Source organism: Haemorhous mexicanus, chromosome 3 (genome assembly GCF_027477595.1).
Source record: "Haemorhous mexicanus isolate bHaeMex1 chromosome 3, bHaeMex1.pri, whole genome shotgun sequence".
Taxonomy (NCBI): Eukaryota; Metazoa; Chordata; class Aves; order Passeriformes; family Fringillidae; genus Haemorhous; species Haemorhous mexicanus.
The window spans coordinates 103139186-103152514 of NC_082343.1; the positions used below are offsets into that span (position 1 = coordinate 103139186).

Below are 13329 nucleotides of genomic sequence, written 5' to 3' on the forward strand. Positions count from 1 at the left end.
AAACCTGCAGCTCGGATACTGTGGAACTGACTTCCACAAACATAGCTCTGGGAGAATTGGTGTTCCTGCCTCTGCAGCTGAAAAAACCCTAAAAAATTAAAAATACCTTCTCTTTCTCTCTCCCCCCCGTCTTCTTCTTCATTCACCCATTGCTTTCTCTTAATCTCTTGTCTGGCAGGGAGCAGAGAGGAAGATCAGGGATGAAGAGCGAAAGCAAAGCAAAAGAAAAGGAAAGTGCACTGATCCCAGCTCTCAGTTGAATGCCTGTAAGTAGAACTTATTCTATCAATATTTTAAATATTGGATTTCATTTTGGCTACAAATAGCTTGTGCAGTAGAACTATCAAGTTAATTTTTATCCTCTATGGACCAGTGTTTGTTTTAAGCAGTTTCTTATGGAACAGTCATTGTGTTTTGCAACACACTGGGTCATTTAGGGTTTCATTCTGTATAGTTCTTTCTGTCCAAGACAGGGTCCTGCTGTGTATTCAGCCAGGATGGGTTGTAGCAGTTGAAGCGGTGAGGTGAGGGTGGGATTTCTGGCCTAGAGACCCTCCCAGTCCAGGTGGCAGTAAGAATGATCAGTTCCAAATATTTTCAGCTTGATCCTAAACTTAGCTTTTAACTTACATTAAAAACGTTTTTGCAACTCGTCAGCAAGGCTGTGGCAGCCTAGAGGCTGAGCCCCCAGCCTCTCAGCCCTATGCTCACTCTTCTAGAGCAAAGTGGTCCTTAGCAAGTCATTTCAAAGTTTCTGCATATGTGAAGTATGTGGAGACTTGAGCATCATAGTACCTAAAGGATGAGGAGTTTGTTCCTGCTGAGCATCTTCCTTTAGCTGCTGCAGATGACAGATCCTGTATTTGGGTGGCTGGTTACTCAGCAGCAGAGCTGCTTAGAGGAAGATGTGTCTCCCTGTTCATTGGCACAGGGCAGGCGCGTGCTCTCACTTGCTGTGCTGTGAACAGCCCGACTGGTTCAGCCTGCACGCGCCTTCAGCTCGCTGGGCAGGATTTTCCTGACGCAGCAGGTACAGGCTGCTGGAGCAGCTTCAGAAGATAATGCTGAAGGGAACCCGTTTGCTCAAGGGAAGTTGTGGAAAGGGCTGGGTGTTTGGTTTCTTCCAGGTACGTCACAAGAGGCAGGTTTAGCTCACTGTTAGCATTTCACAAACGCAGCAGTCCCAGCGGCTCCCAGAAGATTACTGCATTCAACCCTTTGCATCCTGGTTGGAAAGGGAAGGGAGGTTCAGTACACATTTCCCAGGATCTTATGATTCGACAGAAGCTGCTTTCCAATGTTAATTTTCCAGGCCTGGGCTTAGTCCGATGTGATCCTTATTTTCCTGGAAAGTATGACTTTGACTTTTTAGTTCTTATGTGGGTAGTTTTTGATTCCTTGAAGCCATAAGCTGCTATACTCACCTCCAGGATCACAAATGCCATGTGTACGTGAACTCTTCAATAGCTGAACCAGTTGGTGGCTTTTGGGCAAAGTTATTTTTACAGAAATTGAGAAATCTTTTTAAAAAATCCATTTTGCAAGTAGAAAATAGTGTATTTTCCATTGAGGACATGAGAAATGGTTTTGTTTGAAAAACATTTGTTTTGTTTGCGGATGGTTTGACCTCAGATGGATGTGTTTCCACTTGGTAAAATAAAGTCTTCAACTGTGATAGTTTGACATTAATGTGTCTGAAATGTGGTTTAAGGCATCTTCTGCCTCACTTTCTCCTCAGAGGGTCTTTGTGGATGAAGTCTGTCCTCTTGGTGGGTTGTGTCACATCAGATGGTACATTGTGAGAGCCAGAGGGCTCTGTGGGAGACAGGTCCTGGTGATCCTGGGGGAATGGACTAGGCACCCTGAGGTGACCAGGGCGAACATTGGGATGAACTAGAATGTGAAACTTGGAAGTGTGGAATCAAAATGTAACTTTAAATATAGCAACTTGCACAAAGCAGTGTTTGTATGAGCTCTGTAGTATAGTGCTACTGTGGTGCTGTCTCTTTAAGATGCTCCCAATTGGGAACACACAAGTTGTCCCTTAGTCCCTCCTAGCATAGGAACACCCGCAGGCTTTTGAGGGACTGGAGAGGGAGAAGGTGGGGCAGGGACTGATTTTTGCTTTCTATTTGCATGGCTGACTTGGTACATGGAAGGCCTCAGTTCCTCTCTTGGGCTGATGCCATGTTATTGTCCATCCTCATTAATACCTAAACAAAGTAGAGCTGCTCAGCTGGAGAGGTGGAGAAAGCTTTGACTACTCTGTGAAACAAACCCTCAGGGCCCAGGCCCTCAGCTGAGAGGGTGACAACTAAAGTTCAAACTCCTTTACCAAGGGAGCTTTTTGCTTTGACCTGACTGCAGAATGCCCTTGTTCAGCAGTGTATGTACCTTTTAGATGATGTGGGGCCCCATCAGGACCTTCAGTATCCTCTATCCTGATCTTTGTTTCCGCAGTTTCTGATGTCAAAGTGCCCATGCTTCCTTCACACAAACGTACTGACATCACCATCTTCAAGCCTTTCATGGACCTCGACACTCAGCCTGTCCTCTTCATCCCTGATGTTCACTTTGCAAACCTGCAGCGTGGGGCTCACGTGAGTAAAGCTCATGGCTGTGGGGATGAAGAGGCTCTGAGATGATTTTGCAAAAGGCCTGGGATGCTCTGTGTGTGTATGCACATATGAAATGTCAGACTGCATCAGTGCTGCAATCAAATACGGACTGAGTCTCATGTGGGCAGGAAATGTTTCTCCAAGATACATTGGCTGAAGTTAACTGGGGGTCTTTCACCATCAAATTATTTTCCTATCAAGTCCAGTTTCTGTGAACCTGAAAGGATTTTTCTATTGCATGAACTGCAGGGTGGTTTTCTCTTGTGGCATCCCTTGGGATCCTGGTGTGCTGTTGTACAGTACAGACTCCTCCAGATGCCTGCTGCAGGGTAAAATCTACCCTGCGGAACTGGCATGTGTGTCAGCTCTGTGATCCACTGCCAGAGTGCCCCGCCTCTGTGTTCTTGGAAAGTTCCAGCTTACAAGAAACAGGAAGGGAAAAAATTAGCATGCAACCAGGTTTCAAAATCTGGAATTTTGCTGTGCTGGGAGTTCTGCCATGCTCTAACATAATCTAAACCTTACTTTTTAAGAGCATTGCCTGAACTCCTAGAAAAGGATGGAGAATAAACTTGCATCCATAAGGTTGACATTCCTGCATGTTTTTCTACAAAGGCCCTAGAGCTCAGTTTTGTCAGAAGATTCTACACCAGTCCAGGAAGAAAGCTGGTTAGCTTCTTTTTGTTCCTGTCTCTCATTTGAGATCCTTTATCACTTTTTATGAAAAAAGGTAAAGAAGATGTTTACTGGCTTTTGGAGCCAAAGTGTCATTTGATTTAGCATTGAAAGGTTATAAGAGAAAATTAGTTCTAGTTCTGGATGAAATATTCACAAAAGCTCCCCTTTGTTTTTAAAGGTCCTTCCTGTTGCTTCAGAAGAACTAGAGGGTGAAAGGTAAGAGCTGCCCTTCAACCTCCTGACACCTTGCCCTCAGACAGAGGGATAAGTCCCTGTAATTGTACCACTGCTAACTTTTTGCCCTGTCAATGACAGCTCCAACCTGAAGAGAGGAGCTTATATTGGTGAAGAGGACTTTATTGCTACTCCAAATAAGATGGCCAGAGTAGAAGAGCCAAAAAGAGGTATTTTCTTCTTTCAGAGACTGAATTTTTGGAGTATTTATACATCATCATGGAGAGAGGCATCTGAGATTAAAGAATTTTTTAATTCATATTGATGTATATTTCAGACTGATTTTTCTGGCTTTGAGTAGTGACAGTTCAGGTATCAAGATATGGTTCAGCTCTGCAAATATTTTATATTGTGAGAATGTCTGGGGGTTTCTGCCAACTCAGACAGTAATGGGCTCTGAACCTCTAAGGAAAGAGTCAAGATGAGGTGAGCAGTTTACCAGTATCCCTAATGGACTGGGGCAGAGAATTCATCATGTAATCTGCTGCGAAATACATGGGAAATCTCCTCCAGGACTTCAAGCAATGAACACCGGGACCTGGTTCTGAGTGTAAATCTGTTGCATCTTTCATGGTGTCAGGAAATGGGATGTTCTCCACTGAAAGCCAAGCTAAGAGAATATTCAGCTGAGTTTCAGTCTTTGCAATTTCATGTTGCTGTGGTGTTGTGGAACGAGATGAGAGGTCCCTTTGGAGTGCTGGAGGTGGTGTTCCTGATTCATGATAGTTATGTTTGGAAGGACCACAACAAAGCTTCAAGTATGAAACCTATGAAGAAGCAAAGAAGCTAAGTCTGGCAAGTCTGATCATAATGGGGCTGCACTTCTGCAGTCTGGATAAACTAGTAAGGAAGGATGAATTTTATAGAAGGAAATCAGACTTCTTGTTTTTTCATGTTGCTGTATGCCATAAAACAAGCCCTATGAGGTTCTCTCTCCTTTGGCTGACTCTCATCTGACCTGTGCTGTAACTGAGACTAGGTGTCCTGTCTTCCTTTTTCAAATCTACAGTCCTCCCTTTTTAAAGCTGTCTTTAACAGGCAAATTGGGAAATGCATCAAGGTGCTGTGCTGTCCTGAGTTCACCTTGTTCCATTAGAAATGCCAGTAATTGTTCCATTTTGCAGGTGTGTCAAAGCTGTGCTTGATGAACCCTTGCAAACAATCCAGTCTGCAATACCTGGTCATTAGAAGATGGATTAAAGCTGCTAAAGTCCAAGCTTTCTTGCTCTCCTGGCTAATTCCTCAGCCTCAATGCAGTTTTTAATGAGGCTGATGTTACATGCAATGAGTCTGTGCTAGCTTGAGAACGCTAGGGATGCTCACCTAATTGGGGTTCCTGCTCTTTCATTCCCCTCCTAGAGGAGACCAAGCCTGCACTGTATGTCAGTTCTGGTGGTAAGAGTATTACTGAAACACAGCAAGGGGCAGGAAGAAAGATGAGACAGCGTAGGAAGAGCACAGAACTGTACAAATAAATTATTTAAAAATTAGGAGCTGGCCAGGATGGCTTCACCTGCTGTGATAGCATCTGTCAAATCATTTGATTGTGGAAAGTCTTATGGCAAATGACTAAGATATGGAAGAGCCCAAGAGTCTCAAAGATTTGTGCTTTGTGTTCCTCCTTTATTTGTTTCAAATATGACCTTTTTTCTAATAATAGAGAGAATAAAGAAAATACAGAGGTATTTTGACAACAAAGATGCTTGAGCATACAGTGGCTTTATGTGCCAGAAGTAAATTTTGAGCTAACCTAGCAGCGTGTGTTTGTGCTACAGTCTTAAATGCATATTGAATGTATGCATGTCTATTGCTTCATAAGGTCCTCAGTGGATGTCCCCCTGTGCTTAACCACTGTGGGATACAGATTTTTCCTGAGGAGCAATTGCACAGTTAATTCCTCTCCAAATTGCTTTCCAGTGCTGCTGTATGTCCGAAAAGAGTCAGAGGAAGTCTTTGATGCACTGATGTTGAAGACACCATCTCTGAAAGGCCTCATGGAAGCTGTAAGTAATGAGGTTATTTTGTAGTCCTTGTGTAGAAGCCCTGGCTACCCAGTCCTTACACACTGGCCAGTCACAGGAGTCAGACTTGCAGTCACAGCTTGTGTCCACACATTTCTGCCCTTCTGGATAAGAAGAATAAGGGAGATTTCCCTTCAATAATATGGAAATTAATGCAAATAATTATTTAATTTATTGTTAAGGGAATTCAGGAAGCATGTCTTTTAAGTACCTTACCCCACATCTGTGGGGTCTGGGTGTAAGAAGCCTTCCTGAAGATCCAGGTCTGTCAGACTTGATGATTGGATGTTCCTCTTGCCCGAGAGGGTACTTTTGCTAGGAGATGGAGTGATTTTCAGAATGTATCCAGTGGCTTGGATTTGTTTCAGCCTTTCAAAACCATGTTTGGAGCCCTCCACTGCCCCAAATGCAGAGCTGCAAGTCCCAGCTTCTGTGTGTTGCTGAACACTTTTATATATCTGTGCACACATGTGTGAAATTGCTCTCTGCTGCTTGACTTCCAAAATAGTCTTCCACTATCCCTGCTGCTGCAGAGCAAGGGAAGTACAGAGCTTAAATCCAAGGAATAGTGTAATGTTTGGCATGAGCTCAGAACTGGCACTTGTCTGTCTCTTTCTGTTACTAATGCCTCTGCTCAGGGAACGAGGGCTTTGGGGATGTACAGGCAGGTCTGGCCATTAACTCTTGGTTGTAGAGATAGTTCTGTAACCAGAATCTTTATCTCTTCTGGGCTGTGAGGCTTTGCCAGCTGAAGGATGGGAGCTCATGGAGAGAGGGATTGAAGGCTGTGAAGTCCTCCCTTACCCCACAGTCCTGAAGTGAAGCTGCACCTCTGTTGTTTCATTCAGATTTCTTAAAGCAAGGAACCAAGTGCTCACAGCTGTAGCTTGGGAGAAACTCCCTGTACATTTGCATGTCAAAGCAGTGTCTTGGTTTGGTACTTACTGGTGGTGTGATAGAGCAGTTTGCCAGAGTAACCACGCTTAGGTTACTGACCTCATGACTTTCTGGAGGTTGTGGAGTGAAGTGCCATGGTCAGTGGCTCTGGCTCTACATTGATGTCACCCTGCTGGGGAAGGAGAGTGTTTTTGATCATCTCATGCCTTTAGCAGCAGAGGTCCTCTCTCTGTGGCTATTTTCTTTTTTCAGCCACTGTCATGACTAGTTTTCACTTGATCCCTCTGACACTAAATTTTAAAATTGTTTTCAGTATGCTAAGAGAATATAGAGCCAAAAGAGAATGAGAGGGTATGGAGTGGGCTTTAAGTGGATGGGCTTTTGAGAGTAGGGGCAGGAGGTTGCTGTATGAGAAGTAAGTATCCAGATTCAAACATGATTACATTTTTTGTACAGAAGTTAGCTAAATGCAGAGAAGGGGTTCTGATCTGTAGATTCACACTATAGTTTGTGATTTAGTGTTTCCTTTATAGGGCAGGCAGTTGTCCTCATTTGCAGGTTTTTTGTTGTGGTTATTCCTTTCTGTAAAATAGGAAGCAAAAGACAATGACTGCAGTCTCCTTGCTTCACCAATCATTGCTTTCTTTTGTTCTAGATATCTGACAAGTATGATGTTCCTTTTGATAAAATAGGAAAAATCTTCAAAAAATGTAAAAAAGGGTGAGTATGTACTTGTGCAGTACCTGCCTAAGAATATGAACACCTTTTTCAAACCTGCAGGCAGATCTGCTGTATAATTCCTCCATGCACTGCAGATATGTGAATGCCATTTGCTGTTATGTGTGTGTGCACACAAGTACACACACATTTCAACATCATCCACAGAGCCGAAGACTATAGGAAGGCCCTATAGAAATATGTAGTCTGGCTTCCTGGGTAAATACAAGTCGCTGAACCTCTCTGAGCTAATTGTTATTTGAACCAGAGTTGATCATGTCAGAGGAAGAAGAGTTCAGTTTGTTAAAAGACTCCCAATGATGAAGAACCTCCTTCAACCCATGTTAAATTGTTTCAGTGGTGACTGGGCTTACTATATCTGCATTTGGCTACAATTACTGAACCCTGGTTGTATTTTTGTGGGCTAAATTGAAGAGAACTTAGTTGTGAAGTGTCTGTTTCTCCCGGAGGCCATACTTAATCTTTTCATTTTGTAGCATAAGTAATTGAGTTTCTGAACATTGTCTGCTTTTGTTTTATCTTTTAATTTCTCAGTAATTTTCTTGGGTTGTCTATAAGTGGTTGTCAGTTTGGTGTCTCGGCCCCTTCTCCTTCTAGCCAGAAAATTGCACCCTTCCAGGGTTGTGCTTTCATAGCAGAATTACCCCACCAGAACAGCTGCAAAAAGCTTAAAATCTGTGATCTCTAAACTACTGCTAAGCACAGCTTTGTGTGTGTGTGTGCACACAAACACACAGGTATTGACCTTTCTGGCAAATGAAAGAAGTGGCCAAGCATGGGTGGTTTCCTCCCTGCAAGCTCTGTAGGGTTTTGTTCTGATAGTTTATAATTGACAAGCAAACCCATTCAGAGCCCCAGGTGCCTGCAGCTTCAGAGGGATTCTGCTGGTTCCAAGATCTCTCTCCCTTCCTGGTCCAGGAGCCAGATTTAATCCTTCCATTCAGATCCTGAGAAGTGTGGCAGCCAGCCTTGATGGCAGGGCTGGGTCAGAACAGCCAGATCTGCTATGGGAAGCAGTGAGTCAGAGAGAGATGAGCAGGATCTTGTGTTTCCCTTGGATAGTCCAGGCTTTTTTAGGTTTGAGAGTGCCTATGGCATTTAGAACCGTAAAATACCCGATCTGTTTTGTTTTTCCAGAATTCTGGTCAACATGGATGATAACATTGTGAAACACTATTCTAATGAAGATACCTTCCAGCTGCAGATTGAAGAGGTTGGAGGATCTTACAAGCTGACTTTGACTGAGATCTAAGATCACAGATCACTGTGGATTTTAAACAAAGGTCTCAAGTGAACATTTTCCCATAATTCAGTATGTTGGGCAAAACACTAATCACCTCCAGAAGAAAGCCAGTTGTTTGACTTGTTCTGGGGAGCAGAGCAGTGGTTTTGCTTAATACATTTGTGTTTGTGTTCTTGCTCATGGTCTTATTTGCACATGAAATGGGCAAGCAAAGATTGGCTATTAAGTGGAGAGCATGTATATATTTTTACTAGTGTATAAACCACTAGTAGCTATGGGAGGGGAAATCTCCTGTAAGGTGGCCTTTTAGACTGGTGATGTCTTATTTATCTTTTTAGTAACCATGTTTGAGCCTGTTATCAGCTAATACCATTTTACTGGACTGTTTTCTGCTAGGGAGAGCTGCAAAACTACTGATTGATATTAGTAGGAGTTGCATGCAGGTTGGAGAAAAGTCTTTAATGTTTACTTGTGACCAGGGCAGACTGTTGAAATCACTTGTGTCATTTGGGGGGAATGTAAAACTGCCTTGCTTATGAAGAACTCGCCTTAGTAACTGTGTGAACTCTCATCAGATGAAGCTATATTGTATATAAGTGCAATATATTTTTGAAGGTTTGTAAATGTGTACATATAAGCAATATATAATATATATAAAATATGGTATTCTGTATATACCGTGAATATATGCAATGAAGCCCATCTAAAAGGATGCCATATACAGAGAAATCATATTTAACATAGATATTTAACAATGGACAAACCCTTATCATGCACCAAAGGTGAGCACACGTTTGTACATTCATAGAAGGCACAAGAGACCTGCTTGTTAAACATGGATCTTCCTATGTAGAAGGAAGAAGATACCAGCTCTCTCCTAAATCCTCATGCACAGGCAGGTGATGGAAGTCCTAGTTTCTGTCATGAACTGCCACTAAGTCCTGAAACAGCTGGGTACTGCTGTCCTGGGAGGTGATTTGGGCCAAGTCTGAGAGCTGGTTCACAGAAGGAGCTGGACAGATGCAGTTCTCTTGTAGTCTCGTGTTTGGGGGTTAGGAAGAAGTTCTCCTGGAGGGAGGATTTTTTCTGTTGCAGTGTACTTAAGGCTCAGCTGGATGCTGCTTGCACCAGCAGCTCAGGCTGGATGAATCCATGGGCTAGAGGAGCCAGCTTGCAAGGCCTAGGATGTCAATGACTGGAAATGCACAGGCAAGGCTTTTGAGAGAGGAAGGTACCAAAATGGCTCAGCAGGCCGAGCGTTAGCAGGGAATAGGGCCTCCAAGTAGGTTATGTATTCTTGGTGTCTGTGCATACCATGGATGTGCTGCTGAGCTGGAGAGACCCAATGGGCACAGCAGGCATCCTGACCCCCAGCTGGGAGTGCCAGACATCTGCGAAGAGTACTGCCCTGTGCTATTTACTCATCGTGTGCGTGTGCTTATGAAGGAAAGGCACTCTTTGGTTAATAGCGAGTGAAAGAGGAGCACTTAAAGGGCAGCACTAAGGCAAAAACTTTGGTTACACAGTGAGCAGATGAACGTGAGTGCCAGGTCCGGTGTCAGAGCTTTAGTTAGGGATCTGGTATTGAAAGAGGTTGGTAACATTTTCAGACAGTACAAAGCTGCACATACCTCACCTAGGACATGAAGGTCAACCTGGAAAGACTGGAGAAATAGTCTGGAAAAGTAGCATATGATTTTCCTTAATAATTAATGATTCTACTTAATGGTTAACAAATTGTAACCTACTATTGTTTAGCTCTGTCATGGTGCTGTTTGGAAGAGGAAGGCAAACGCCATGTTGAGTTCATCAAAAGGAGCATGACCTGCAAGAAATAGGAGACCTCTCCCCTTTGGCTGTGCTTGGCACCATTGAGGCCTCCACTGGAGCATGGACCATGTGGTCCTTTGGCTAAAGCTCCTGGCTTCTGAGGAGAAGGCCTGCATGGTCTGGCTGGTGAGGGGTCATGTTCAGATGGGGTGATTGATGGGAGCAGCCTCCCAACCCATGGACATGTCCTCCCTATCCATGGCAAGCACAGGGAGTAGTAGGTGTAAATCACAGAATTTCAGGCTGGGTGTTGAGGCTGTTTTCTCTAGGGAGAGGAGCAGGTTGCCCATAGAGGCAGTGGTTTGGCATCAAAGGTCTTCAGAGCCAGGCTGAGCAAATTACACCTGTGACAGTCCTTGGACTGTCACAGGTGTAATTGATTCTCCCTTGGTGGTGTGTCTAGGTGACAACTTGAAGTCCCTCCCCACATTCTTTTTTAATGATTTATATAAAATACAGTATTTTGGAATTTGTATTTTGATCAATCCTAAGCTGGTTCATTCCATTCCCCCCTTTATTCCCCCCTCCTTCCTTCTCCTCTTTTGTTGATGGGCCCCAACAGGGGGTTGGTGATGCTCTGGGCACTGCATGCTCCCCTCAAGCAAGCTCAGAGAGATGCATCTGTGACTGTGGGCTCGAGGCCGAAGGGGAGAGGCTGATGTGCAACACGATGCTTAAGAGACTTGGCCAACAGCTGCCACCCTGTACAGGAATGCACCTCTGGCACAGCAGCCACAGGACCCGAGCCCAGCCAGCACCAGCCTCCTGCTCAGGCAGTCACGGGAATCCTTCTACTATGGCAAGGGAATTTTTTTTAAAAACCTGATATATAGAATACATATATATATTTACACATTTTTATTGAAAGTGGAAGTTTTATTATGGAAACTCGGTCTAGGGTCAGGGAAGTAGATTTAGAATCTCTATAGAGGTAAGATTGACATGAATGTTATTTCTTTTTACTGCTTAATGAAGTATGTGAACTAAATCTGACGATTGTTTTCCACTATAAGATATTCTGGGACACGGGTCTTATAACAGTAGCAGCAATGTCATGTATGTTTTATGAAACTGATTTTTTTTTTTTGTTTTGCCTGCTGTTTTTTAATTGAAAATGTATTTTAAACCAAGCTATTAAATTTTATATGTTCATTTCTAATGATGAGTCTTCTATATAACAAATTCACCTGTTCTTATCCCTTCAATTTTCCTCTGACATGAAATCTGTAAACCCCTGGTGATTGTTTCCTCATTTCTCCTTGCAAAAGAAAATCCCCATGCCAGCCTTGCTGTTGTTATTCCCGCATAAGAAATGGCCAGCTCCATTCTCATTCCCTGCTTTATTCCAGCTGACCTCCTTCAGTTCAGTGTGTGGGGAAGCTGCAGCATTTGCTTCCATAGGACCTTTTCCTTTGGCAGGAGAGCAGAACATCGATGGGTAAGTCCAGGTGTGTAGGGGGACCACCAGTGAAGCTATGGGCATTGACTCGCCCAAGCTGAAAACAAAATTCATGCTAATATCTCCAGGATAATCCTAGCACCATGGTATCTGGAGGGGTGTTCACCTCTTTTTCACTCTCAGAAAATGTCTCAACAAGCTTTTGCTGTAGCTGGCTCCCAGCCCCTGCAGCAGTTGCTGTCCTGGAGCAGCTCCTGTGCCGGCATCTTCCTAATCACCGGGCTTGTGTCAACATGCTGGGGCTGGGTGGGGAGCAGCGTGGGTGGCAGAAGATTTCTGGGCTAGGAAAAGGCCAGGAAAACTTCTACTTATTTCCTTATTTATTTGTAGTTCTTGTGCAGGCTCTGCTCACAGGGTTTGCTCTAGATGCAGGAAGATGCTGCAGTGTGTCATGACTGGGGGATGCATCAGTGCTGGGGGGTGCCCTGTGTCATCTTCACCTGAGTCTGTGCTTGCTGGAAGATTGGCAGGGTTCTGCCCCCATATCGCACAGTTGGTGTGTGGCCATCTCACAGCAAACACCAGCATGATAAGGAATCTGCTGCTGGCTGGGAAACAGCTGCTCCCCTCTTCCCTGGCCGTGTGGTACCACCATTTTCCTCAGCCTTCACATGGTGTGTGTGTGTGGATGTCTGTGCCAGCACTCCCTCCTCCTGGCACCCCTCAGCCCTTTTCTATTCAAGTGAGTTTAGAGGAAGTGAAGGTGAACCTCTGAAGATGCAGCTCTGAGCTCCCAAGATAGGGAGCCTTTCATGGAACTCAGTGCTTCTTCCTGGGGCATGACTTGGGGCTCTAATAGTGAAAACATTTAGTTAGGCTTTTAAGATCTGACCTCTTTTTGTGTGGGAAAGCTGAATTCTGCATCAGTCTTCAGCTTCTTGATGGAACTTTGTCAAACAAGGGTTTGCAAGAGCATGGAGCTTTGATGCTCCTCAATTTGGTTTGTATTTTAGATCACTGGAGCCATTACTGCAATTAAATTATTAAATATTAGACAATATTTAGGTGACACCTCAACTAGATGAATTGATCTAATATATGAGTTCTCAGAAATTGTTTAGCTGCTTGTCCTTGGACTATCCTGCCATACCACTGGAAACATTTGCATAGCTCACAATACTGCAGAAGGAATATTTGGCTTTTTCCCCCCCTTGGCTAGTGTCAGTAGCTGCTGTGGTTGGGGTGGCTGTGGGGTTTTCTGGCACATCCTGCAGGTTCCTATTCCTGCAGGGCAATGCTGCCCTGCCCCATCCATCCGTGTGCCTGTGCAGGCAGCTCTGGGTGGCTGGTGTGCCCTCTGGCTCAAGCAGGAATTATTTTGTCACGCCTCCAGCATGGCCACTCTGCAGGCTGCAGATGCATGTGCCAATAGCAGCTGGTGACCAGTGTCAACAGCGCTGAATTGGTGTGTCCCTGCTGCAGAACTGGTCACCTTGGGTGGCATCCTGGGCCTAGAGCTGGCCTGCAGGTCACTCACCACCACTGCAGTTTGGGAAGCATGCAGCAGGCAAAGCCTGGCAGCATCTCTGATGAGTGAGAATGCAGTGTTTGGGTGTCTTGGGGATTTGAGAGCTGGAGGAAAGACAGCCCTGGGCTCAGGGATTATAGCAG

General features: G+C 44.4%; 1 protein-coding gene across 2 annotated transcripts in view; it reads left to right on the top strand.

The window, feature by feature from the left end:
- The window catches only part of GRHL1 (grainyhead like transcription factor 1), a 41563-nt gene extending 30145 nt beyond the window's left edge, over positions 1-11418 (top strand). For both annotated transcript variants that reach the window (XM_059842865.1, XM_059842864.1), the window contains exons 10-16: positions 179-266; positions 2461-2600; positions 3475-3512; positions 3612-3700; positions 5448-5533; positions 7104-7168; positions 8324-11418. In XM_059842865.1, the coding sequence (XP_059698848.1) occupies positions 179-266; positions 2461-2600; positions 3475-3512; positions 3612-3700; positions 5448-5533; positions 7104-7168; positions 8324-8438 (621 nt within the window). In that variant the 3' untranslated portion in view covers positions 8439-11418. The remainder of the gene's footprint in view (positions 1-178; positions 267-2460; positions 2601-3474; positions 3513-3611; positions 3701-5447; positions 5534-7103; positions 7169-8323) is intronic.
- The last annotated feature ends 1911 nt before the right edge of the window (positions 11419-13329 follow it).